Genomic DNA, 26,483 nt, shown 5'->3' on the forward strand with positions numbered 1-26,483 from the left:
AGCCATGCCCAGGGTCAGCAGCCAGGGCTAGGGGTTGGAGCACGTGGCCGGCAGTTGGCTGCCGCCAGGGTTTGGGTCTGGCGCTTGGGGTCTGTGCCTGCTGCTGCATGGCCAGGGCTAGGGGTTGGCATCCAGAGCCCGAACCCGTCAGAGCCCAAGGCCAGAACTGGGGATTTGCACCCAGGGCCGGCAGCCGCTGGAGCTCAGGGTCGGCGACTGGGGCCGGCACTTTGGGTCAGTGACTAGGGCTGGGGGTCGGAGCACACGGACGAGGTCATCACCTGGGGCCAGCGGGCCGCTGGCGGGGTTGGGGGTCGGCACCACGCAGCCAGAGCCAGGGATCGGAGCCTGCTGCCGCACGGCCAGGGATTGGAGCCTGAAGCCCCATGGCTGCCGTCCTAGTCTGCAGCAAGGCTCCCTAACTCCCCACCGCCCCCCCACACTAAGTCCCCCCATCCCCTCCCCAAGGTAGAGAAGTCACCTAGCTCCTTCAGCGCTGTGCCCCACCTGTCTCCGGAGATGTGCAGAGTGGCACATTCAGGAGCATCAGGGAGGGAGGAAGAGAGGCCGATGCTTTGCCACCCCCCCACCACCCCCCCATCACCGCCCAGGAAGCTGTCGTGGCAGCAAGAAACCCCCTGGTGGCCGCATTTGAGAAACGGTGAGTTAGGCCATGTCTACAATGGCACTTTCATCATTATAACTTTTGTCACTCAGGGGTGTGAAAAAACACTCCCCTGAATGACGAAAGTTATAACGACAAAAAGAGCTGGTGTGGACAGCGCTACATCGGCGAGAACCACGCTGCCGGTGACGATGCTACCGCCCCTCGTTAGCGGTGGTTTTATTTTGTTGCCAGGAGAGCTCTCTCCCGGCAATATAGAGCAGCTACACAGCGCACCTCACCACACAGCCGCGCCATTGTAAGGTGCACACTGTAGACATAGTCTTAGGGAGACTCAGGGAAATAAACAGCTGGAGAAGGAGTGCTAGAGAAAATGATGGGTAAAACAGGGTGAAATGAAAGAAAAGGGAAAAGGAAAGGGAAAGAGAGAGGGAGATGGAGATGTATAAAATGTTTCTGAAAGTGAGACTGTAACATTAATTCCACCCCATAGTTCATGGACAGTATTTCCACTTTAGTGCCTTTCAGAACAACACTTCTTCCAATTTGTGGATGTTTTTACCCTGTGTTCTGGTTATGAAAGTTCCCTCTCTGGTCCTTTTAAACCTGACATTTACTTAAGGTCAATGAAACATATAAAACATTCTTCTTGTCTATTTCCCTTTAATTTCCCAGCTGTGATTTTTGAAGGCAGACATGGGATTCCCCCCCTAAATTGGCCCAGCACCAGTGGGGATATCTGTGTATGTGACTAGGTTGGAGCCTGGACCCTACTGTAGTATGTTGCTCTCCAGCCTGCACTTTGGGCCATGTACTTTATATAAACATGTACATCACGAATTGTCCAGCTGTGCTTGGGAGAAAGCTGGTTGGGTCACTTTACTTCTCAACTTCCCAACCTGCCCATGTGTGACACCAGCCATCATACTGTGTGACAGATGTTTGAAATTTAGAATACCTGGATTTTATGGCACATCGCCCGACAGTCAACAGATTATAATGGTTTTAATTATTGTGATAATCACATAAACTATTAAAAAACAAAAACTAAAATATATATCAAATGGAACCACTCAATCCCCACTCCCACAGCAGTAGGGTTTATAGTATGGCCTCCCGAGACAGGGCCGGTGTGACATTATTGACATGAACTGTGACCGTATAGATCATTGTTGCAACCAAGGTCCTATAGTTGTGCCAAATCTTGTACAAAGGAGGTCTAGTAAGGTGTCTATGGGAAGTTTATGATTTTCTGGTTATGATTATGCTATCTGTATGCAGGAATCCTTTTTCTATTTAAAGTTATAAGTATTGGCTCTATACTGTCTGTATTTCAAACTTGCGCTAGGCTTCTGGGTGACACCCCAGACAATTTGGCATCAGCACTGCCTAGCCTGCTTGATTGCCCATTAAGGACCATCAGCTATACAACTGACCCATTGAGAAAAGGCAGATACACCTTATGATTCAGCAAGGTATGCAGGGACATGCCTATGGACAGAACTCTAAGGCCTTGGCTACACTTGCAGCTGTACAGCGCTGTGAGTTAAACCTGACTTCGTGCAGCTGAGTAGGGAAAGCGCTGCAGTCTGTCCACACTGACAGCTGCCCAGCGCACTGTCGTGGCCACATTTGCGGCAATTGCAGCGCTATTGGGAGCGGTGCATTATGGGCAGCTATCCCACAGAGCACCTTTTCCCATTCTGGCGCCGTGGGTTGTGGGAAGGGGGCATGGGTGCGGGGGATTCTGGGTCCTTCGCATCCCAGAAATCCCTTTGTTTCCGTCCACCTTTGGCGCCATCTTTTAACGGTTTCTGTGCAGCGCGATCTGTCTGCGGGAAATGGAGTCCGAACTGCTGAGGCATATGCTGACGAGTCTCGCCAGCACGTCACGTTTGGCTGTCGAACTATTCCTTAAGATCCAAAGTGACAGTGAGAGTGAGGGTGAGGAGTCCGACAATGCTATCGAGCCGCGTAACGCGTACGACACGAAATTGCTTGTGGCATTCACGGACATGCTCAGCATCGTGGAATGCCGCTTTTGGGCTCGGGAAACAAGCACTGAGTGGTGGGATCACATCGTCATGGAAGTCTGGGATGACGAGCAGTGGCTGCAGAACTTTCGGATGAGAAAAGCCACTTTCATGGGACTGTGTGAGGAGTTTGCCCCCACCCTGTGGCGCAAGGACACGAGATTGAGAGCTGCCCTGCCAGTGGAGAAGCGGGTGGCTATTGCAATCTGGAAGCTGGCAACTCCAGACAGCTACCGGTCGGTCGCAAACCAGTTTGGAGTGGGAAAGTCGACCGTTGGAATCGTGTTGATGCAAGTTTGCAAGGCCATTAATCACATCCTACTCAGAAGAACCGTGACTCTGGGTAACGTGCAGGAAATAGTGGATGGCTTTGCACAAATGGGGTTCCCTAACTGTGGAGGGGCGATAGATGGGACGCACATTCCTATTCTGGCACCACCCCACCTAGGATCCGAGTACGTTAATCGGAAGGGGTATTTCTCTATGGTTCTCCAGGCGCTTGTGGATCACCGTGGGCGTTTCATTGAATTAACACAGGCTGGCCCGGAAAGGTGCATGACGCACGCATCTTTCGGAACACTGGCCTGTTCAGGAAGATGCAGGCCAGGACTTTTTTCCCAGAGCAGAAGATCACAGTAGGGGAAGTTGAAATGCCCATTGTGATCCTTGGAGATCCAGCTTACCCGTAAATGCCGTGGCTCATGAAACCCTACACAGGGAGCCTTGACAGCAGCAAGGAACGGTTCAACTACAGGCTGAGCCGATGCCGAATGACTGTGGAGTGTGCCTTTGGCTGTTTAAAGGGCTGCTGACGATCTCTGTATGGGAAGCTGGACTTGGTCGAAAACAGCATCCCCGTGGTTATATCCGCGTGCTGTGCCCTCCATAATATTTGTGAAGGGAAGGGTGAAAGCTTCACTCAGGCATGGACCTCCGAGGTTCAACACCTGCAGGCTGAATTTGCACAGCCAGAGAGCAGGGCTATTACAGGGGCCCAGCGCGGGGCTGCAAGGATTAGGGATGCCTTGAGGGAGCAATTTGAGGCTGAAAACCAGCAGTGATATCTGGTGCCCTGCACGGGAGTGAAGTGCAGTAGTTCCAATCTTTAGGAATCAGTGTTTGCTAAGCAGACAAGCAGACTTGCAGTGCCTGTTTATTTCCTGGGCTAAGGAGTCTTTTACTTTATGCAATAACAAAGAATGTTTTCAAAGCCAAAGAATCCATTTATTGAAAAGAAAAAAAAATTATTTATTGAAAAGAAACAAGGGGGTGGAGTGGGGAATGGTACAATCACAGATTTGCGTATGTCCTGTCTGGTGTGCTGTGCAGTGAGTGCTGCACTTCAGGACAGCTATACTGCATGGTGATGGGGGTTGAGTGCAGAGGGTAAGGGTCGTAGTTTTCAGGGCTGGGTGGTGAAGATACTGGTGTTGGAGGCAGGGGTGGTGTGAAGAACACGGAAGTTGGGGAAAGTGGGTTGGAGGTGACAGTGGGGCACAACGGAAAGATTTTTGGGACAAGGGCTGTAAAGGGGGTGGCATTTGCGTTTGCGGTACCGCTTCTCTTTCTGCATGGCTACCAGCTCCTGGATAGCGTCTGCTTGGCGCTCCAGGATGCTTATGAGCCTATCCGTGCTTTGCTGTCGGTGCGCGGTGCTTTGCCGCCGGTGCGCTGTGTTTTCCTGGCGGATCCTGCTTTCTCTCTCCCTCCAGTCCTGTGCTTTCTCATTCTCTTTAATAGATTGCCGCATCACTTCTTGCAGCATGTCTTCTTTGCTTTTTCGCGGTCTCTTCCTGAGTCTTTGCAGTCTCTGAGCAGGCGATAAGAGGGACGGCTGAGGTCTCAAGGTTGATGCAGCTATATAGGCAAAACGCAACATTTAACAGAGGCAGTATTGTTTATACCAGACAGAGTAATGATTCCCCCCGCACTTAAGGAGTAGAAAACACACAGGGTCTACACAATAGCATAATTTTCCCGTCCGAAACAGAGCACACATATCCCACGGGAGCCTCAAAATGGTGAGTAAGGGGGACTGATTGTTTCAGAGCTGCACTGTCCTCTGGGTTTCTGTGCCTTGGGGAGAGCCAACAGCTTCAGGGGGCAGATACACTGAACACTGTCCCAACATTTTCCACAGGAGTTCGTCCTGGACGATATCTCGCTGCTGAGGGTGACCTGGGAAGCAAGGGAGGGTCTTCTACTGCAATGCGGCTTCCGCCCTGGCCCATATGCAGCTTGCCTGTGTGCAGCAATGGTCCCCCCGCCCCTCGCGGCACAGTGGAGCGGACATGTTAGCCTGGCTGGGACAAGGACGACGGTGGCTCTCCCGATAAACCTGCGCAAGCGCATTGCACACGTTCTGGATGAAACATTCGAGGAGATTACCGAGGCCGATTACCGCGATGTGATAAACCACATCAATGCACTATTCCGCATCTAGGCATGCATGCCTAACCCTCCTCTCCCAAAGAGCCCGCACCGAAAATATTCCTTCCCGAAAAAAAAAAAACACTTACCGGGAACCTGCTCTTCTGTTTGTCCTCCACCAAGTACCGGCCGCTGCGACTGGCTACCTTCCTCCTGGCTCGAGAAGAGCTCCTGGCTGCATGGCTCCAGGGCTTCCGGGGTGTCTCCATCTGGCCCACCACCATCACTCCCGTTTTCCTCCTCCTCTTCCTCCTCCCCCCCCTCACCAGCTCTGAAGTGTCCATGGTGGTGCTCGGAGTGGAGGTGGGGTTAACCCCAAGTATCGCATCCAGCTCTTTGTAGAATCGACAGGGCGCGGGGGGAGCAACCGAGCGGCCGTTTGCATCGCGGGCTTTGCGGTAGGCACTCCTTCACTTTAATCCTGCACTGCAGGGCGTCCCGGTCACGGTCCCTTTCCATCATGTCCTTTGATACCTTCCTGAAGGTATCGTAATTCCTACGGCTGGAGTGCAGCTGGGACTGGACAGCTTCCTCCCCCCAAACACTGATGAGGTCCAGCAACTCGCCATTGCTCCATGCTGGGGCTCGCTTGGCGCGTGGAGGCATGGTCACCTGGAAAGATTCGCTGATAGCACTCCACACAATGCCGGGCTGAGCAAACAGGAAGGGGATTTTTAAAATTCCCGGGGAATGTAAAGGGTCGGTCACATGGTTGGTTACCTGAGGCCAGGGCAGTAGAGTTTGAACTGATGACCAGAGTGTCTAGAACAGGCATTGTGGGATACTGCCGAATAATTCTGGAGGCCATTCACAGCGCATTGGGCGGCCACACTGGCGCCGCAGCGCTGCACTCGCTATTCCTCTCGGAGAGGTGGAGTACATGCAGCGCTGCAACCACGGAGATGCAGCGCTGCAAATGCCTTGCCAGTGTGGACGGGGAGTGAGTTACAGTGCTGGGGGCGGCTTTACAGCGCTGCAACTCGCAAGTGTAGCCAAGGCCTCAGGGAAATAAACAGCTGGAGAAGGAGTGCTAGAGAAAACTATCGGTAAAACTGGATGAAATGAAAGAAAAAGGAAAGAGAGAGGGAGATGGAGATGTTTCTGAAAGTGAGACTGTAACATTAATTCCACCCCAAAGTTCATGGACAGTATTTCCACTTTAGTGCCTTTCAGACCAACACTTCACATTTGTGGATATTTTTACCCTGTGTTCTGGTGATGAAAGTTCCCTCTCTGCTCCTTTTAAACCTGACATTTACTTAAGGTCAATGAAACATATAAAACATTCTTCTTGTCTATTTCCCTTTAATTTCCCAGCTGTGATTTTTGAAGGCACACATGGGATATTTCCCCCCTAAATTGCCTGTGTCAATCCAGCACCACTGGGGATATCTGTGTACGTGACTAGGATGCTAGCCTGGACCCTACTGTAGTATGTTGCTCTCCAGCCTGCACCTTGAGCCATGTGCTTCATATAAACATGTACCTCAGGGATTGTCCAGCTGTGCTCGGGAGAGAGCCTGTTGGGTCACTTTACTTCTCACCTTCCAAACCTGCCCATGTGTGACACCAGCCATCAAACTGTGTGACAGATGTTTGCAATCTGGAATACCTGGATTTTATGGCACATCGCCCGACAATCAACAGATTATAATGGTTTTAATTACTGTGATAATCAAATAAACTATTAAAAAACAAAAACTAAAATATATATCAAATGGAACCACTCAATCCCCACTCCCACAGCAGCGGTGTTTATAGTATGGTCTCCCCAGTCAGGGTCGGCTTTAGGGAAAATGGCACACTGGTGAACTTGCATTTAGTGTCCCTCCCACATTGCCCCTGGTGCCCTCATGGGCTTCCCACCCTCCCTTCCCCCCAAGCTGTGCACTGTGCCCCCTTCACCCCAATCCATGCACTCCCCTCCTGTGCCCCTAATCCCTGCATTTTCTTCACTCCTACTCCCTGTACCTCCCTCCTGAGCCCCACCTCTTCCCCCAGCCATGGCAGTGCTGTGACGTGGGCAGTATAGTCATGCTTTATCGCGGGGGAGAACTCTCCTGGCGATGAAAAATAACCACCCTGAACGAGGGCTGGTAGCTTTATTGCCGGGAGCGTGGCTCCCAGTGTAAAGCGCTGTCTATACTGGAGCTTTTCAGCGCTAAAACTTTTGTCACTCAGGGAGGTGTTTTTTCACACCCCGAACGACTAAAGTTTTAGCGCTGAAAGTGGCAGTGTAGACACAGCCTGAGTGGAGAGAAGCGAAGCCAGGAATACCTGATAAGTGCCCATCATAATTAACCTCGTTTGTAAGGAGCCCGATGGAGGGGCGTTGTGAATCAGAGCAATAAGGAGAGGCAGGGGCAACCTACAGATCGAATGATGGCCTGGTCTAAACTGCCAAGTTTTTCCGCCAAAAGCCAGCTGTTGGCGCTGACACAGCGGAGGTGCACACACTGCAAAGTCACTTTTTGCCACGAAACGCCTCAGTTGCAGCGCTGTAAGAAAACCACCTCCACAGGACGGAGAAGGCTTTTGGCACAAAGGTTTTATCGCCAAAGTGCTGGTGTAAACACCTCGTCATTGGCCTCCGGGGGTGTCCCAGAAGGCCTGCAGTGACCGTCTGCTCATTGTTTGGAACTCAGCAGGCCTGCGCCTCTCCCCTTTCAAAGCTGGGAAACAAAACCCAAATCATTAACGTGGAATGCTGCTGCTGCGTCCCACAATAGGAGCACAGAGGCAGGTAGGCAGGGGTGGATGTGAGAGAGAGACTCTGTTCTGCACAGAGCCAGGGAGGGAGGTGGAGGCTGCTGTCGGGGTTTCCTCTCCCCCTGCATCAGGACAGGTTGCTTCCAGTGGCTGTCTGAACTTAAGAGATAGCATGTCCACACAGTCACCCTCCCCCAACACACACTGTCTGTCTCCCCCCGCCTCATACACACATGCTCCCTGTCACACACTCTCCCCCGCAACACTTCAGTTGAAAAGCGGCTGGCCATCTAGTAGGATGCCCTGGAATACTGGGATTGAGAAACCTGTACCTGCCCCATGGGGCATTGCAAATCCTTCTCAAAGCATCCCGCGGCCAGTTGTACAGTGGGATAGTTACCACAGTGCCCTGCTCTCTGTGTCGATGCAAGAGTTGCTAGTGTGGATGGGCTCCAGCGACACAAGGAGCTAGTGTGGGTATGCAACAGTGGTTTAATTAAAGCTTGGCAGCGTAGACAGAGCCTTGGTTTTATCTCAATCACTTGGGGGTAAAGCAGAAAGACACAAACCGAGAGGCAGAAGATTGTGTCTGAATTTCAGCAACTGCAGCGGTTCCTGGAGGAACAAGAGTGACTCTTGCTGGCCCAGCTGGAGAAGCTGGACAAGGAGATTGTGAAGATACAGAATAAAAATATCACTAAACTCTCCGAGGAGATTTCCCGTCTCAGTGAGCTGACCAGTGAGATGGTGGGGAAGTGGCAGAAGCCAGCGAGTGAATTCCTGCAAGTGAGAGTGAGTTAGAAATACTCCAGATCCCACCATAAGGACAGGACTGCTCCTAAAACATGGGCACGGCAGTCCAGCAGTCAGAGATCACAGTGTAACTCAGTGTGTGCGTTCCTGAAATGTGAATGACCATTATTCTTTGACAGGTTTCGGAGTAGCAGCTGTGTTAGTCTGTATCCGCAAAAAGAACAGGAGTACTTGTGGCACCTTAGAGACTAACGAATTTATTTGAGCATAAGCTTTCATGGGCTACAGCCCACTTCAGACAGTTTGACAAGAAGGTGTGAGGATACTTAACATGGGGAAACAGACTCACAGACACATTGATATTAGAGATGCAAAAACCCCATTAGCTCAGCGAATCCACGGCCCTGGGTCCAGGGCAGGACCTCTTTTCCCCATACCTGATAAATCCCTTCTTTGGAATTCGAAGTGTGTGTCACGTGGGACTGAAATTCTCTCTCTCTCTCTCTCTCTCTCTTTCTCTCTCTCTCTCTCTCTCCTCTAGGATGTCAGAAGCATCTCGAGCAGGTACGTGGCTCTCTCACTCCCCCTCATACTTCACAATGCTGGGAAAGAGCTAGGAGATGATAACAAGGAGTCCGGTGGCACCTTAAAGACTAACAGATTTATTTGGGCATAAGCTTTCGTGGGTAAAAAACCTCACTTCTTCAGATGCATGGAGTGAAAGTTACAGAAAGTTACATGCATCTAAAGAAGAGGGTTTTTTACCCACGAAAGCTTATGACCAAATAAATCTTAGTCTTTAAGGTGCCACCGGATTCTTTGTTGTTTTTGTGGATACAGACTAACACGGCTACCCCCTGATACTAGGAGATGATGTTAGCACCACGTCTCCCCAGGGCTCTATAGTAAAATGTGTGGGGAAGATCACATTTTGGATACAAATCTCTATGATAAACTTCATTCTGAGGTTCTCACCATTTTATAGAAGAGTGTGGAATTATCCATTCAGTGGGAAGGACTGACCTCAAGTATTTCCTAGAGATGTCACATCCCTGGGGGACTGGCTGCCTCAGGATAGTGGGGATGGAATATGGGCCTGTCATTGCTGGGGCCTGGTTACCAGTCAGCCCAGGGCAGCAGTGCTCAAGAGTATTTCCCACCTGAGGACTGTTTGGAGACCTGTGTGGAATGAGCTGAGGAGGAGGGAGTTGGTGTCTCAGTCTAGTTCCTAGTTGTCAGATTTCTACAGCACTTCACCTGGGAACCTGCTGTCCCTCAGAGCATGGAAGCCAAGGAGGAAATTGGCCATAGAGACTCAATTCCCCTTTTATCCCCAGAGCTGGTCTCTCCAAGACAGAGTTGAAGAATATGAACAGGACCTTTGAGGGAACAGATTCGCTGCCATGGCCTGTGTTGCACCTGCTCTGAGGCTGGGAGAAGTAGAACATATGGTAAAAACATCCACAAATTAGTGTTTCTATAACAAAGGCTGGTATTTCCCCTTCCTACCAGGACCGTCACAGGATCACTCTGAATACAATCTTTGCTCTTTCACACTCACCGCACCAGCTGCAGTACAAAGGGGGCATTCACCTGCTGATTAAAGTCATTAGAGGTAAAATCACTGAGCGCAGATGGACCCGGACACTCAGATGAGACCATTTATTGCTTAGAATAAAAGTTGAAAGACTTCACTAACAAGATAACTTCTGGACAGAGTGTAACTGCCAGGGATCCTGTAACTACTGAGGAGTTTCTAGCACATTCCGGCGGTACCTACAGTTCTCCCATCTCCCCTTCCCTTGGGCCTGTGGCTAAGCAGAGTCTGTGCTCCGTTCAGGAGGAATTGTGCTGTAGCGACCTGAGCACAGGACCAAGAATCCCCTGGGTGCTAGTTCCTGCTCTAATTTTTACAAGTGAGTGACTAAAGGACAGGGCAGGCTGCAGGGCAGTGGGGTATCTGCAACATTTTGGAGGAGTTAGTGTCAATTTGGACTCATCACTAGGTCCTTACCACATTCAGGGTCCATTTTGGTGAATTTCATGGTCATAGGATTTTTTAAATAGTAAATTTCATGGTTTCAGGTGTTTACCATTGAAGTTTTTATGGTGGTGTAATTGTGAGGGGTCCCTACCCAAAAGAGGGTTTTGTGTGTGTGTGTGTGGTGGTGGTGGTCACAAGGCTATTGTAGGGGAGTTGTGGGATTGCTACCCTTACTTCTATACTGCTGCTGGCAGGGGCTTCGTCTTGAGAGCTGGGTGGCCGGAGAACAGTGGCTGCTGGCCAGGCACCCAGTTCTAAAGCCAGAACCAGCAACACCACCAGCAGCAGGGCAGAAATCAGGGTGGCAGGGTATCGAGGGGGTGGGGGAGGGGGGAGACTGTTCCTGGCAGCCTTCCACCCGGGTTGGGGACTGACAGCTGGGGCCACAGCCTCTCTGCCCTGGTCAGGGGCTGACAGCCACCTTCACTTGTACACTGCCTTCAGAGCTGGGTTCCGAACCAGCAGCCCCAGAGCTTCCTGCAGCCGGGAGAGGTTCTCAGAGGTGAGTCTGAGCCGACTTCAGAAGCAGCTCCTGCAGGGGAATATAAAGACCCATCCCTCCCCAGACTGGGCCGGGACATGCACCCGGCACATGGTAGGAGCCCCAAGCTGGGGTGCCCCCAGCTCTGCCTCTCCCCAACAATAGACAGATTGCATGGGGGAGATCAGATTTCACATTCCGTGAGGCGTTTTTCACAGTGGAGAATTTGGTAGGGCCCTGCTCATCACACTTCATTCAAAGGTTCTTTACAGTCAACAAAAAACAAACAACAGGAATCCGCACCCAGAAAGGAAATGCCTAATGACTAGGCAAAGTTCAGCCAGCCCATTCTGAGCAGAAGGAAGTGAAACTAAACTCCTCTCTGGTCTCTTTCCTGCACTAGAAGCCATGGCTGCTGCACATCCAGCAAAAACTCTCCAGGATGAAATCACCTGTACCCTCTGTCTGGAGTATTTTAAAGATCCGGTGTCTCTAGACTGTGATCACAGCTTCTGCCGAGCCTGCATCACCCAGTGCTGGGGGGGATTCGATACAGATGTCTCCTGCCCGGAATGCGGAAAGCTCTTTCCCCAGAGGAACCTCAGGCTGAACAGGCAGCTCAGGAATATTGTGGAAGCAGCCAGAGAACTCAGGTTGCAGATAGGGAAAGAACCAGAAACAAAGAGACTGTGTGAGAAACACAAGGAGCCTCTAAAACTGTTCTGCAAAGAGGATGAAATCCCGATATGCCTAGTGTGTGACAGATCCAAGGAGCACAGAGATCACACCGTCATTCCTGGAGAGGAAGCTGCTGAAGAATTCAAGGTATGAAATGACCAAATGTTATTTTTACAGCCAGATAAGGCCTTGGGAAACTCACCTTCCCCAAGCGTTAGGGTTTTCCTGAGCCCCAGACAGTGAGCCTGCACTGGAGAGGAACAAGAGAATTCAGGCCTAAGTAGCTTCCCAGCAACTGGGAATCCTCCAAAGGCTTGTGCAGGTGGAGAAGTGTGGCCTTAAAGAAATATGCTAAGGCTAACATGCTGGAGTGTGGGGGGAGTGAGTAACCTGCACCCCACTCCTCCTGCTCCCCGTATGTGGAGTCCTGGGCAGTGACCCCCCTTCTCTGCCCTTCCCCACTTCCATCATCTCCCAAAGCTATTAACACCATGTCTGTGCTGCTCTTGTCCTTGGGGCTGAGGGAGCAGAAGGATGTAGCTGGGGCTACCCTCTTGGCCCACATCCCCTTCATCATTTTCCTGCAGAGCTCCTCACCCAGGCAGGAACCGAGGGAGCTGCGCTGCTCCCTCATGAGACGTAGGAGGGGACTGGAGTGGAGCTCCCATCCTGCAGAGCCTAGCAAATCTGTCTGATGCGGGAAGCAGGGACTGGGTTGGAGGGGGCAGCAGAGCAATCATAAAATCATAGAATATCAGGGTTGGAAGGGACCTCAGGAGGTCATCTAGTCCAACCCCCGCTCAAAGCAGGACCAATTCCCAACTAAATCATCCCAGCCAGGGCTTTGTCAAGCCGGGCCTTAAAAACCTCCAAGGAAGGAGATTCCACCACCTCCCTAGGTAACCCATTCCAGTGCTTCACCACCCTCCTAGTGAAAAAGTTTTTCCTAATATCCAACCTAAACCTCCCCCACTGCAACTTGAGACCATTACTCCTTGTTCTGACTTCTGGTGCCACTGAGAACAGTCTAGATCCATCCTCTCTGGAACCCCCTTTTAGGTAGTTGAAAGCAGCTATCAAATCCCCCCTCATTCTTCTCTTCTGCAGACTAAACAATCCCAGTTCCCTCAGCCTCCCCTCATAAGTCATGTGCTCCAGCCCCCTAATCATTTTTGTTGCCCTCCGCTGGACACTTTCCAATTTTTCCACATCCTTCTTGTAGTGTGGGGCCCAAAACTGGACACAGTACTCTAGATGAGGCCTCACCAATTCAGAATAGAGGGGAATGATCACGCCCCTCGATCTGCTGGCAATGCCCCTACTTATACAGCCCAAAATGCCATTAGCCTTGTGGCATGTAGCAGGGTCATTGCCTCCAGAGTGCTCCCTCCTGCCTCAGTTTCCCTCTGAGGTTCCCAGAAAAAATCCACAGTGGCTTTTTGTGGCCAGTAACACCCCTGCTCTCTCAGTAGTGACTTGCAGGACTTCAGTCTGGAGTTCAGCCTTATCCCCCACGGAAGCACCAAGGCCTCCTCTGCCTTCTCCACAGGCCTCCTACCTCTGGCTCTCCATAGGCCTCTGTTTTGCCAGCCCCAGGCCTGATTGAATCACATGATCCCCCCGGCCACCACTCCTCCATTTTCCCCACCTGCGGAGGAGAACTGGCTATATCACAGGTGGGGCAGAGACCCCTCCACCTTTATAGGGCCAGCCACCCTGTGACCAGCATCATCCCTCTTTCACATCTCCTGAGCCCACGGGGAGAGAGTCCCAGTCCTGAAAATTTCAGTTTGGAAATTTTGGCAGTAGATTTCAGTGCCCATAAAGTTTCCATGTTGACATTAATAACAATAATAATAATTCGTAATCAATAGAATGTACTGATTTCTATTACAGTAGCACCTCTGAGCCCCAGTGAGGGATTAGGGCCCCATTGTGCGAGGCACCGTACAGACAAGTCAGGCAAAGAGAGCTCACAGTCAGAGTCTAAGATGTTCTGCAGCAGGTGGATAAAGAAACAACTGGGGGTGGGAGTGGGGGACACCTAAAGAGGGTTGTGTTTGCATACATTGGCAATCGCGATACTTAGGTCATCATGGGTGGCCACCATTCCAAATTTCAAAGCTGTCCATTTTTTCTGGTGCAGACTTAGGTGCCCGCACTTTTCTATGGGGAATGTTTTAGGTGCTTGTGTAGCAGCAGGCACTAGGAGGAGTCTACAGCCAAGTCTCCCATAGTCAGTAGGTATAATAGGCTAGGGGAGGCTAAGCCTAAGCCTCCCCTGGCGCAGCCACCACCAACCCGCTGCTGGACGCTTGGGCCATGGTGGCACCACTTGCGTTCCACTTCTTCCCATCCCTGCTCTGCCCCTTCCCTGAGGCCTCCTCCACTCCACGCCCCCTCTCTGGAGGTCCCCGCCGCTCGCTGCGTCCCTCCTCTCCTCCACCTCCTCTCTCGTGAGGCCCCCCGCTCACCATGTTCCTTCTTTCCTCCATCCCCCTCCCCCGCGAACTCCCCCTGTGACAGATTTTTGTTACCAATTTGCTTGAGGCATCAGGTGATTAGGCTGAGGCCACATGATTGTTTGGGAGGAGATGACAGAACACACCAAGTGTCTAAGTTGTGAAGCTTTATTAATAAAATAATAAAATAACGGTGGTGAGACATGGGTGCCCCCCATGTTACTTAGAGGAAGGAAGAAAACATTAGTGCCCCAAGCCCTAACCCACTTTTATACTCACACACTTACTACCTGAGGCTGGCCAGCCCTGGGTGTAACGTAAGAAGAAGAGGGGGAAGGGTGGATGGGAGTTCTGTCCTGTGTGCACAGGTCATCCAGGGTCCGCTGTGATCTCCGAATTGCTCCAGCTCTTAGGAGGGTTTTAAGTCCTGGGTTCCCTTGGGGGTGTTCCATTTTGTGACCTCTGTTCCTGGTGCTCTTTGTGCCAGTCCAAACCGGCTTTCTGTGGTCTTCCTCACTTTCCCAAAAGGACGCGAAGCTCTGCTCCCCCGCCCCTAGTTGTTTCGCCTGTGTTTTTTATTTTTGCAGCCCTGGTTCAGTGTACTTTTTCTTTTTTTTATGGCTGGCTGTGGCTGGGTGAGAGATAAACTTCTCACTTAGCACTGTGACCTTGGACTGGGGCCAGCGTTTTATTGTCCAACTGAGCTTGCTAGCTGCAGTGTTCAGTTAATCCGTTCTCTGCTCTCTTTTTCCTTCCTCCTTTGGCCTCTCGCAGCCTGCAAAGGAATCTTCCACTCTACACTCACACCTTTGACCTTCCCCAAAATGCTTTACAATGCTTGCAACAGCGTTAGCAACATGCAGTGCTGATCTGCCTTCCCCAGAGGAACCCCTGAGGTTGTGACACCCCCCCGACACACACCACTCGCCAGGTCCAAGTATGTGATGCCAGTTTCCTGTTGGTGTAAATCAATGGAGTAATAAGATCAAACAACTTCAAAGAGTCTGAAAATAAAACACTCCCAGTGTCTATTACTATGACTCCACTTCCTTAATATCTCTGATATCATAAACCTACTGGATTCTCCAGTCATCTCTGGAGTGTTTGTGTTGGAAAAGCCCGCCCGCTCCCCCCACTCCTAAAACTAAAAATAACACCACTCAAATCATTTTCTGTTTCTTCAGGAAAAGATTCAGGCCCATTTGAAGACTCTGAGGGAAGAGAGAGAAAAGCTGCTGGGATGTAAAGTGAGCGGAGAGAAGAGAAAACAGGAATATCTAGTAGGTGCCCATCATTATTAACCTGCAGTTGTAAGGAGCCGGATGGAGGGGCGTTCTGAATCAGAGCAATAAGGGGAGGCCGGGGCAATCTAGAGGCCAAATTATGTTTTATCTCAATCAATTGGGGGTAAAGCAGAAATCAGTTGGGGGTAAAGCAGAAATAAATTCGCAGGAATTACTACTTAGGCTTACACCATAAATGAGTGGTTATCAACCTTTTTGCATTTGCAAATTTCAAATGGAGTTGTGGACTCCTGTGAAAATCCATTGTGTGTATAGTTAATTTCTGTTCAGTCAGTTTTCAGTCTAAGGGTAAGTCTACACTTACCGGAGGGTCCGGCGGCAGGCAATCGATGTTCTGGGATCGATCCCGGAAGTGCTCGCCGTCGACGCCGGTACTCCAGCTCGGCGAGAGGAGTACGCGGCATCGACGGAGGAGCCTTCCTGCCGCGTCTGGACCCGCGGTAAGTTCGGACTAAGGTACTTCGAATTCAGCTACGTTATTAACGTAGCTGAATTTGCGTACCTTAGTCCGAAGTGGGGGGGTAGTGTGGACCAGGCCTTAGTCTTTTGCGAACCTCTTAGACATTGTCTGGCTCTGCGGACCACAGGTTGAAAACCACGGCCATAAACTAATGTAAACCACGATTCTTATCTACTGCATATTAACTACTGTTACCTTAATTAAACTCACTGCATACGTAACAATTAACATGAATGAAATAACAGAATTTTGAATTAGAAAATCCAACCCATTAGAACAAACCCGCACTGTTACACGTTCACTCCTCATTTCACAGTTCTCTGCCTCTGTCAGCCCAGAGTTTGGAGGATATTTAGTTTTGTCTTGATGAATCCTGTTGTGCGAGCTTTGTTTACTGTTCTGAGTTCCAGTTTAAATAAAGCCACGTATTCCTGGGTGTGACGTGTTGGGTTCTATCTCTCCGCTCCTTTCTGGCTTACAGTCTTTTTGTGCTCTGACAATTTCTCCATTCTTGTCATTCACCTTGTATGCCTGAGGGTGCTGTCCAGAGATGTTGATTTTCTTATTTTCATTACAGCTCACATCCTCCTTATTTCTTAAGTCAGTTTCTCTTTAGTTACTCTTTCAGTAAACTTCAAAAACAGACTCTAGAGAGAGACTGCTGAACTCGAATTAATATGCAAATTAGATACAATTAACTTAGGTTGAAACAGAGACTGGGAATGGTTGGGTCATTACACTAATTGATTTTCCCCCCCCCATGTTAAATTCTCCTCATACCTTCTATGGGTCATCTCGATTATCACTTCAAAGGTTTTTTTTCTTCTGCTACTGATAGCTCATCTCAATTGATTGGCCTCTTACAGTCGGTATGCGTACTTCCACCTTTTCATGTTCTCTGTATGTATAAATATCTTCTGTCTGTGTGTTCGTTTCTATGCATCCGAAGAAGTGAGCTGTAGCCCACGAAAGCTTATGCTGAAATAAATTTGTTAGTCTCTAAGGTGCCACAAGTACTCCGGGTCTTTTTTCTTTAGTTACAGTTTATCTTTTACAGGTTACTTCCTTCACATGTCACTCTTGTGAATGATTGCTTTGTGGCCTTTGGGAATGTGAACATTTGTCTGCTGCTTCATGATCCTTAAATACGGTGTGGTGTGCGTGTGAATGTGTACCTGTGCACACATCCATACAGAGGGCCCGAAAAATCCTCTCCCTAGAAAAGGGCAACATGATCCTCTTCGGATTCTAAATTTTCATTTCTATTAATGATTTAATTTCCAGCTTTTGTGGCTGTAATAAAATTTTTCCCAATGTGAACTGAATGTATCCAATGCAGAGGTCTCTGCCTGAGTCTGCAGTTTTGTGTGTTGTAGTTTCATTTGTTTTTTTTTCTCCCCACATATCTCTGTTAACGTGGGTCTGAGTAGGGCTCAGCAAATACCAGAACTTTTTCACTGGCTGGCTATTAAAAAAAAATGGGTTGAATCAACGATGTTTTGTTTCCGTTTAGACCATTATAAAATCCTGGGGGAAAAAAGAACAAGAAAATGTTTTGATTTTTCATTTATTTATTTTTGTCACAAAACAACTGGTGACATTGACAGGAATTCATAAAACATTTCAATGTTGATAAATCTGTATTTTCCCTGGAAAAAAATGTTAGTGCAGAAAATGTCCCCCAGCTCTAGTGCTGAGTCCTGCCTCCTACTGCTTTGGATCTGCGTCTCTGAGGCTCTCGATAATGCACTATCCATGTCAGACATGGAAACGTTGAAAGGTGTGAGAAAACCCTCTCTCTAGTAACCACAGGATATTGTTCAGTGTCAGGTGATTTAGAATTTACAAAGAAATTCTCCCTCCTGCACACTCAGCACCAGGGCCGGATTAAGACCTTTAGAGGCCCTAAGCTCTGAAAAGGTTATGGTGCCCCCCCCCATATGTAATTCAAAATAAAAACAATACTATACCGTAAAATAAAATTTTATTTTTCGAAATGACACAAAACTTACATGTATGCTGAAATTAAAATAGCTTCTTTCTAGATTTTCTGATTGCAAAATTCTGGATAAATTCATCGAAGCTGACTCGACAAAGCATGTCCGCTTCCATACACAATAGGGAAAGTGAATCAAGTCTGTCCTGACACATTGTTGTTCTCTGAGGGTTTGTTATTCTTTTCAGCTAAGAAAAAGAGCATTCTGCAGAGCAGTTAGTAATCATCAATGTTAGAAAAATATGTAGTGCGATCTCTACATTTGGAAATACACATTGTATTCCGTCTTTCAATATTGTGTCATGAAAATCAATGTGACTGAATTTCATTTTTCCTGTTTCATTAAACTTTGCGCGCATATAACAGTGGAACTGCCGTACTTCTCCACAGAGCTTCATGTTCAAGTCAACAGGGTATGAGTCAACTAGCTTTTGGGAACCTTGTGAATATTGTTTGTCAGATAAGTCCATATTGTTTAGAAAAGAAAATCTCACTTCTCCTCTTCATATGAGCTTCAAGTGTATCAATTATAGCGTAGTAAGTAGATACGCGAAAACTGTCTCTAGGATTCAACGTTGTTTCTGTTGCACTGCTATCATTTGCATGTTTTTTCCTGATTCGCTTGCGGGACTGGGCTTCTTTGTAATTAGTATCAGGCAAATCTTTCGAAATCATTCCTCAAAGTGTGTAAGTGGTCTGCTAATGATTGACAGAGGTCTGCACATGTTTTCAAATCCAATTCTTTTTCTTGAAGAGCTTGACTTGTGTGGTAAAAGTTTTGTAAAATTTCATTCCACATGGTCAACATGAATACAAACTCTAGTTCTTGCATCTTGTTTGCAATGTTTTCTGCCTCTCATATAGTTTCTCCCTTTTGTGATTGGTCTTCAGCTATACTTTCTAATGCATCCACAATCTTTGAGAAGGACTCCAGAATTGCACTTGTTGCCACTGCATGTGCCTCTCAGTGAGTATTAGAAAGAGATTTCAACACACGATCATTGTTCAAATATGTTTTAAGAACTGCCCATCGGTGTGTTGAGGCAGAGAAAAATGTATAAAGTAACTGGACTGTTGAGAAAAACCTTACTGCCACAGGACAACAATCAACAGCACTGCGGCCAACAAGATTGAGAGAGTGTGCAGCACATGGTATGAATATGGCATATTTGTTCTGTTCTAAAAGCTTCTTCTGCATTCCTTGATAACACCCTGACATGTTGGCAGTGTTGTCATAAGATTGACCTCTGCACTTTGAGAAATCTATTTTGCAAACTTGGCACAGATAATGCAGTACTTGATTTGCCATTTCTTCACCAGTGTGGCTTTTCAAATTGAGGAATGTTATAAATCGTTAAACTGGTTTTCCATCTGTGGGAGACACATATCTTAGTACAATACTCAATTGATCAATATGTGAAAGATCAGGTGTAGAGTCGACAGATAAACTGAAGTACCCAGCAGTACTTATTTCATCCACAATAGCTGAATGAACTTTGTCACTCATTAGACCAATGAGTTCATCACATATTGTCTTGGATAAGTATGATGGGTTACCTTTGCCAGCATTCCCATATTTTGCGATATGGCCTGCTAAAAATGGGTCAAACTGAGCCACAAGCTCCAACAATCCCAAGAAATTTCCATTCTGCAATGATCCAAATGTGTCATTTGATCCCTGGAAAGGCAGACCATGTTCAGCTAATGTTTGAATAACAGCTATAACATGCTGCAAGACATGTTGCCAGTATTCGCGCTCCCCTTTAATTTGTTCTTCCAATTTTTGTGTCAATCCAAAGCCTTGTCTTCGATTTAAATATGTCAACATTGAATCCCTGAGTGGTGCTATTTTCATGTTGTTCAATTAAAATAGTATTCTGCCAGTCACTAAATCCATCTGCAGCAAACCGGGATGTTGAAGGTTTATATGCAAAAAGTTTGCAAACAAAACAGTACACAGACCCTGTTGATGGTGAATACAGTAGCCATTTTCGAGTATATTTCCCATCATTCACTTTCATGCCGAAAAATATTTTTTGTGGACAATATCTTGTTTGTTTGCCATTGGTAAAAGTTCAACGTGATTTCTCAATTGGCCCAGTGTGGTGTTGACAGTCATTTGGTCCAGGATCTATCCAGTAAGCTACATCATCAGTACTGAAATCAACCCACATACCAGGATCTTTTCTATTATTTACAGCATGAGCAGGTTCAGTCTCTGACACATCCACACCTTCTAGAACAATGTCTGCTTTACCACCAGGAGTAGGATGATCAGTTACAGTCTCTGACACATCCACATGTTCTGGAATGGTGTTAGTTTCACCAATAAAAGAAGGGTCAGTCTCTGAAACACCTACAGGTTTTGGAACGATGTCTGTGCTACTGAGAGAAGATGTTGCTTCTGATGGATTCGCTTTGAAAAATGATGTCAGCTTTGGAAGGTTTTGGAAAATTTCACTAGTTTTTTGTTTTTTTTCTTCCGCCAGTTTACGTTTCTGTGCTCCACTCAGTTGGTTACGTTCCATCCTGCCCATTATCTCAGTCATGTGAACTTAAAAAAACAAAAACAAATTACACAATGTACATATAATATTATGAAGAAAAAAATGAATCAAGTACATATAACTCAGAAGACTATATCAATAATAAAACATAAATTTATTGCAATACATGACAGGATCTGATTTCCTCGCATTATTTTGATCTACGTTAGTAGGAAGCCCCCCTGGTTTAGGTGAGGATAAGTAATGAAAAGAGAACAGAAAAATGGAGGAAGAGCGTGTAATGGAGTGTAAGGAAATCTAAGAAAGTTCTGATTTTTCCCATGATGACTACTTCAATGCTTTTTTTGAAAGATCAAATATCAAATTTTTTCAAAAAAAAAAATCTCATTTTTTTTGGTGCCCCCTGCTTTGCTGGTGCCCTAAGCACATGCTTAGTCTGTCTATTGGGTAATCCAGCCCTGCTCAGCACTCTGTGAAGGGACCCCAGGTTTCAGCCATATTCTGACCAGCCCTTTTCCTATTTTTGTTTACAGAGAAAGACACAAACCGAGAGGCAGAAGATTGTGTCTGAATTTCAGCAACTGCGGCACTTCCTGGAGGAACAAGAGCGGCTCCTGCTGGCCCAGCCGGAAACGTTGGACAAGGAGATTGAGGAAATACAAAATGAAAATGCCACTAAACTCTCCGAGCAGATTTCCTGTCTCAGTGAGCTGATCAGTGAGCTGGAGGGGAAGTGTCAGAAGCCAGTGAGTGAATTCCTGCAGGTGAGACTGAATGAGAAACATCCAGGATCCCCACACAGGGACAGGACAGCTGCTAAATTATAAGCACTGGGGTCCAGCAGTCAGAGATCTCAGTGTAACTCAGCATGTGCATTCCTGACATGTGAATTACTATTGTACACTGCAGAGTGACAGACAGAGATATTAGAGATGGAAAAGCCCCATAAGCTCAGCGAACATGTGGCCCTGGAGCCAGGGCAGAGCCTCTTTTCCCCATATTTGCAAAATCCCTTCTTGGGAATGTTAAGTGTGTGTCAGGTGGGACTGAAATACTCTCTCTCTCTCTCTCTCTCTTCTACGATGTCAGAAGCACCCTGAGCAGGTACGTTTCTCTCTCTCACTCCCCCTCACACTTCACAATGCTGGGAAAGAGTTTGGAGATGATATTAGCACTGCATCTCACAGGGGCTCTACAGCAAAATGTGTGGGGAAGGTCACATGTTGGATACAAATCTCTCTAATAAACTTAATCCTGAGGTTTTCACCCTTCTACAGAAGACTCTGGAATTTCCCATACAGTGGGGAAGACTGACGTCAAGTATTGTCCAGAGATGTCACATCCCTAGGGGCTGACTTCCTCAGGATTGTGGGGATGGAATATGGGCCTGTCACTGCTGGGTCCCTGGTTACCAGGAACTCTAACTCCCAGCCTATTAGAGCAGCATCTCACTAGCAAGAACTTATAATGAGTCACTAAATGAAATATAACCATGTGACATTGTTTCTGTCCAGGTGCGTGAAAGGGAAGTTCCAGCAGCCAGTGGAGATTTCTCCTAAACAGGATAACAGACTCAGTGATTTCTCCCAGAAAACTGTTGCTCTAATGGAGACTCTGAGGAAGTTCAAAGGTACCTAGAAGGGATCTAGAATGGGAAATTGGGATGAGCCTCTGAGATTGTTGGAGGAGAATGACTCTGGCCAATTGGTTCATAATTAGATTATGCTTCTCTTTAATTGTTGGATGAGAATGCCACACACTTGGAGTCCAAGTCACTCAGGTTCATTAACTGAAACCTTTGTTTGTACCAAAAGGATGCCTTCAATTACTATGAAAGTAAGAAATGACAGACATACCGAAAGACGTACTGGCCAGTTGCCTTCTCCTGGGACATAGATGCGTCACGGTGGATTTCTCCTATGAAGCGGTCATTACCCTTACAATGACTGACATATATACACATCCAACGAATATATTTATTAGTTCTTTTCCAATCCTCTATGAGCGTTATGACTATTAAGTATCTTATATAGCTCATAGGATACTCATGCATGAACTTTTTAATTTTCAGGGCTTTTGCTATCCCAGCCAGTTCCATGTTATTATGCTCTTTTCTGATTGGTTTATTACCACCGATTATGAACAGCTCACTTTGACTCTTGTCTCTGTATGGGGATTTTTGGACTTTGCTAACTGGTCCTTGGCACTACATTTTGGGTGTCTGTTGTCTTTAAACACATTGTGTGGTCAAAACATCTCTTTGTCTCACATAGCAACTTATGAACACATCACTTAATAACAAGGTCTTTTAAGGCAACATTTCCCTTATGTCAAGCAAACGGATAACCAGGCCAAAGCCAAGTCAGTCAGTATAAACGCATAATCTCAGTCAAACCCTTGTACCAATTCTCAATTCTGAACATAACAACTAGTGGAAAGTAGACAAATGTAGCAGGGGCCTAGACATCAGGACGTCTCCCATTAATTCATGACTTACCAAAGGTCACAATATTAAGGCCCCAATTTAGCAAAATGGTTTAATTTGGGGCACCTGAGTTTCTCTCTCCCAACTAGAGAGCTGCAGGGCAGGTGCTCCAGAGCTGTGCAGCCTCCACAGCTGCAGGTGGAGTCAGTGGGAGCAGCAGGTGCCCAAACCCACTGAGAACCAGGACTCAGGTGCCTAAAGGACAGGATTGTAAATTAAAGGCCATTTGTTAGAGCTGGACCCAGCCCATCACTGGGCTCTGGTCCCCTATGGCAGCTAGTCTGGTCCAAATGGGCTGCAAGGAAGGAGAAAGCCCCTCCCCCACGGTGAGGGATCCCTCCAGCACAGGAGCCTCTTGTGCCTCCTCCCCAGCAGGTGCAGGCACAAGGCGTGTTCCTGAGCGGGCTGGGAATGGGGTGGGGGTGAGGGCGGGGGACAGAGGGACGTGGGCAGTGTAAAGCTGGGCCTCTGACACTCTGCACACTGGGCAAGACACCTGGGGGCCATTGTCATAGTGATGTAACTCTGGCTGGCTTCAGAACTTCTTCGGCCTGTGCCAAGGTCTGCACTGGCCCCTGCAGCCACTGAATAGCGGAGTCACAAATTGGCTCCAGGGCCTCGGGGCTGAGGACCACTGAGCCAATATGGGTCAAAGAAGGCTTATTCCTTCAATTTGGGGCAGTTATATCTCAGATGCTCTGTAGAATTACAGTGGAAGCACCTTCTAGGGTCTCCTGTTTTTAAGGGCGGTTTGGGATGGGTATGGGAGGAAGGGCTCTGGGGGTGGGTGCCCCACCTCCCGTCCACCCTCCCTCTTCCCAGAGGTAAAGCGGGGACCTTGCTTCGCACCAAACTTACTCCCCTCTGCCTGTGATTTATTCATAATAGGTGCTTGGGATTGTTCAAATTCATCCACAAAAGTAGCAAGTTCTTTGACAGTTTTTACCCTCTTATCCCATAAACACTGTTCTACATCATCACGACACATATTCAGGAACTGTTCCTGAGCAACGAGATCACACATTTCTTCAAAGCCTGAAATACCTTTCCCCCTTACCTACTTAGCCAGTTAATCTCAGATTTGGTTTACATATGCCACATTACTCATTCCACCCCCTCTCTTGAGGCTTCTAAATTTTACTCTGCAGGTTTCAGGAGTAATCGTAAACTGTTTTAAAACTATTTTCTTGAATTTACCATAATTGGAAGTGTCACCCACTGGCATCTTATTGAATATATCCAGAGCTCTCCCAGACAGCTTTGCAACCAAAGTGCTCATCAGGAATCTCATGCAGCACACCCAGCCTCTCAGAGGTGATGAAATATTCAGCAATGTCCCCAGTTGCACTGTAGACAGGACACAATCGCTCCCATTTGTGGGTTTTGGGAGAGGTGGGGCCCCCTGGTGTGGGGTTCTGGTTCTGCCTCTCAGGCCTGGTCTACACTAGGCTTTTATGTCGACTTTAGCGCCGTTATATCGAATTAACCCTGCACCCGTCCACACCAGGAAGCCATTTAGTTCGACATAAAGCTCTCTTTAAATCGATTTCTGTAATCCTCCCCAACGAGAGGAGTAGCGCTAAATTCGACATGGCCATATCGAATTAGGCTAGGTGTGGATGGAAATCGACGGTAATAGCTCCGGGAGCTATCCCACAGTGCACCACTCTGTTGACGCTCTGGACAGCAGTCCGAGCTCGGATGCTCTGACCAGCCACACCCCCGGGAAAATTTGAATTCATTTTCCTGTCTGGGCAGTTTGAATCTCAGTTCCTGTTTGGACATCGAGGGGAGCTCAGCAGCAGTGGCAACTATGCAGAGCTCTCCAGCAGAGATGGCCGTGCAATCTAATAGAAAGAGGGCCCCAGCATGGACTGATCGGGAAGTCTTGGATCTCATCGCAGTGTGGGGCGATGAGTCCGTGCTTTCAGAGCTGCGCTCCAAAAGAAGGAATGCTAAGATCTACGAGAAGATCTCCAAAGCCATGGCAGAGAGAGGCTACAGCCGGGATGCAACGCAGTGCCGCGTGAAAATCAAGGAGCTGAGACAAGGCTACCAAAAAACCAAAGAGGCTAACGGACGCTCCGGATCCCAGCCCCACACATCCCGTTTCTACGAGGCACTGCATTCCATCCTGGGAGCGGCCGCCACCACTACCCCACCCCTGACCGTGGACTCCGAGGATGGGATATTGTCCGCGGCCGGTTCCTCGTCGGACATGTTAGCGGACGGGGAAGATGAAGAAGGAGATGAGGAGGACGAGGCAGTCGACAGCGCTGGCACCGCTGATTTCCCCGACAGCCAGGAGCTCTTCATCACCCTTACCGAGATCCCGTACCAACCGTCCCCATCCCTTACCCCGGACACAGAATCAGGGGAAGGATCAAGCAGTAAGTGCTGTAAACATGTAAACATTTATTTAAAACAGAACGGTAATATTTATACTATTAACAATGTATGTTTATAAAAGTGCTGTAAACTAGTAAAAAATAATCAGGTGCAAAACAGGAATATTTACAAAGGTAACAAATGGGTTTTCATGATTTCTCTGTCTTAGGCTCTTCTCAATTTAGTCCCAAGTATTTTAAAAAATTTTCACAATGTCCGTTACTACATGATTCCCAGGCCCAAGACGCTCCACTCCATAGTCCCAGTGCACCTAGGCGAAAATCCGGTCAATGTGGCCGGGGATTGACGAGAAATCCTCATAGGAGAACTCCTCGTAGGTCTCGTGGAGGTAGATCTCAAGCCTGTTTATGAGGTTCCGGGGTAGGGCGATCTTACTGGGCCCTCCGTGGTAGCAGACATGTCCCCTCCACGCCACAATCAGGTACTTGGGGATCATGGCCCAACATAGCATGGCGGCATACGGCCCCGGTTTCTGCATGCTTTCCCGCAGCATGCGTTCTCTCTGGGTGTCCGGGATCCTCAGGAGGGTGATGTCGCTCATGACGCCCTGCTTTGAATTAGGGAGGGGAATGTTAGTATTGGGACTGCTTTACAGCCACGCGGTGGAGGGAGAGGGGCAGCATACAGGGATCTTTCCCTGGGACAGCCGCGAGGGGGTGGGACAGGGGCAGAGTTGATGCTGTCCTGATTGCTGGCAGCAGAGACTGGCATTGCTTTCAATGTGAAAGGAGGCCAGTGCTACTGCTGGAGTTTTAAGCAGCCACAAGTCTCCGGCTTACCATTATTGCCCGCTCCAGAAGTTCAGGTCTCCAGCCACAGTTCTCTGAACACTCCAAGACCTCCGCAAGTCCACAGGCACTGAAGGCGACGGCCGAAAATTCGACCTTGTCCTGAGTGCGCATGTGAGAGGTGCAGTGCATGGTCTTGTTCACAGAGAAAGACTAGGTTCTTTGTATACAATTTCATTTATCTGTCTCAGGAATTCACTCCCTTTTTACAATTCACACAGACACATCTGCGACTGTCTCCCAACCCAGCCTGTCAGCACACTCCCAGAGGCTAGCGCAGATTAGGCGGAGGAAGAAGAAGACGCGTGAAGACATGTTC

General features: G+C 48.2%; 1 protein-coding gene across 1 annotated transcript in view; it reads left to right on the forward strand.

The window, feature by feature from the left end:
• The first annotated feature begins 11,444 nt into the window (after positions 1 to 11,444).
• Positions 11,445 to 26,483, forward strand: part of LOC115271303 (zinc finger protein RFP-like) — a 20,863-nt gene continuing 5,824 nt past the window's right edge. The window contains exons 1-5 of the mRNA XM_029912878.1: positions 11,445 to 11,900; positions 15,400 to 15,495; positions 21,016 to 21,246; positions 21,564 to 21,586; positions 21,997 to 22,112. Coding sequence (XP_029768738.1) covers positions 11,484 to 11,900; positions 15,400 to 15,495; positions 21,016 to 21,246; positions 21,564 to 21,586; positions 21,997 to 22,112 — 883 coding nt within the window. The 5' untranslated portion in view covers positions 11,445 to 11,483. The remainder of the gene's footprint in view (positions 11,901 to 15,399; positions 15,496 to 21,015; positions 21,247 to 21,563; positions 21,587 to 21,996; positions 22,113 to 26,483) is intronic.

Source organism: Terrapene carolina, unplaced genomic scaffold, assembly GCF_002925995.2.
Source record: "Terrapene carolina triunguis isolate 2854851 unplaced genomic scaffold, T_m_triunguis-2.0 Scaffold344, whole genome shotgun sequence".
In the NCBI taxonomy this organism is placed as follows: domain Eukaryota; kingdom Metazoa; phylum Chordata; order Testudines; family Emydidae; genus Terrapene; species Terrapene triunguis.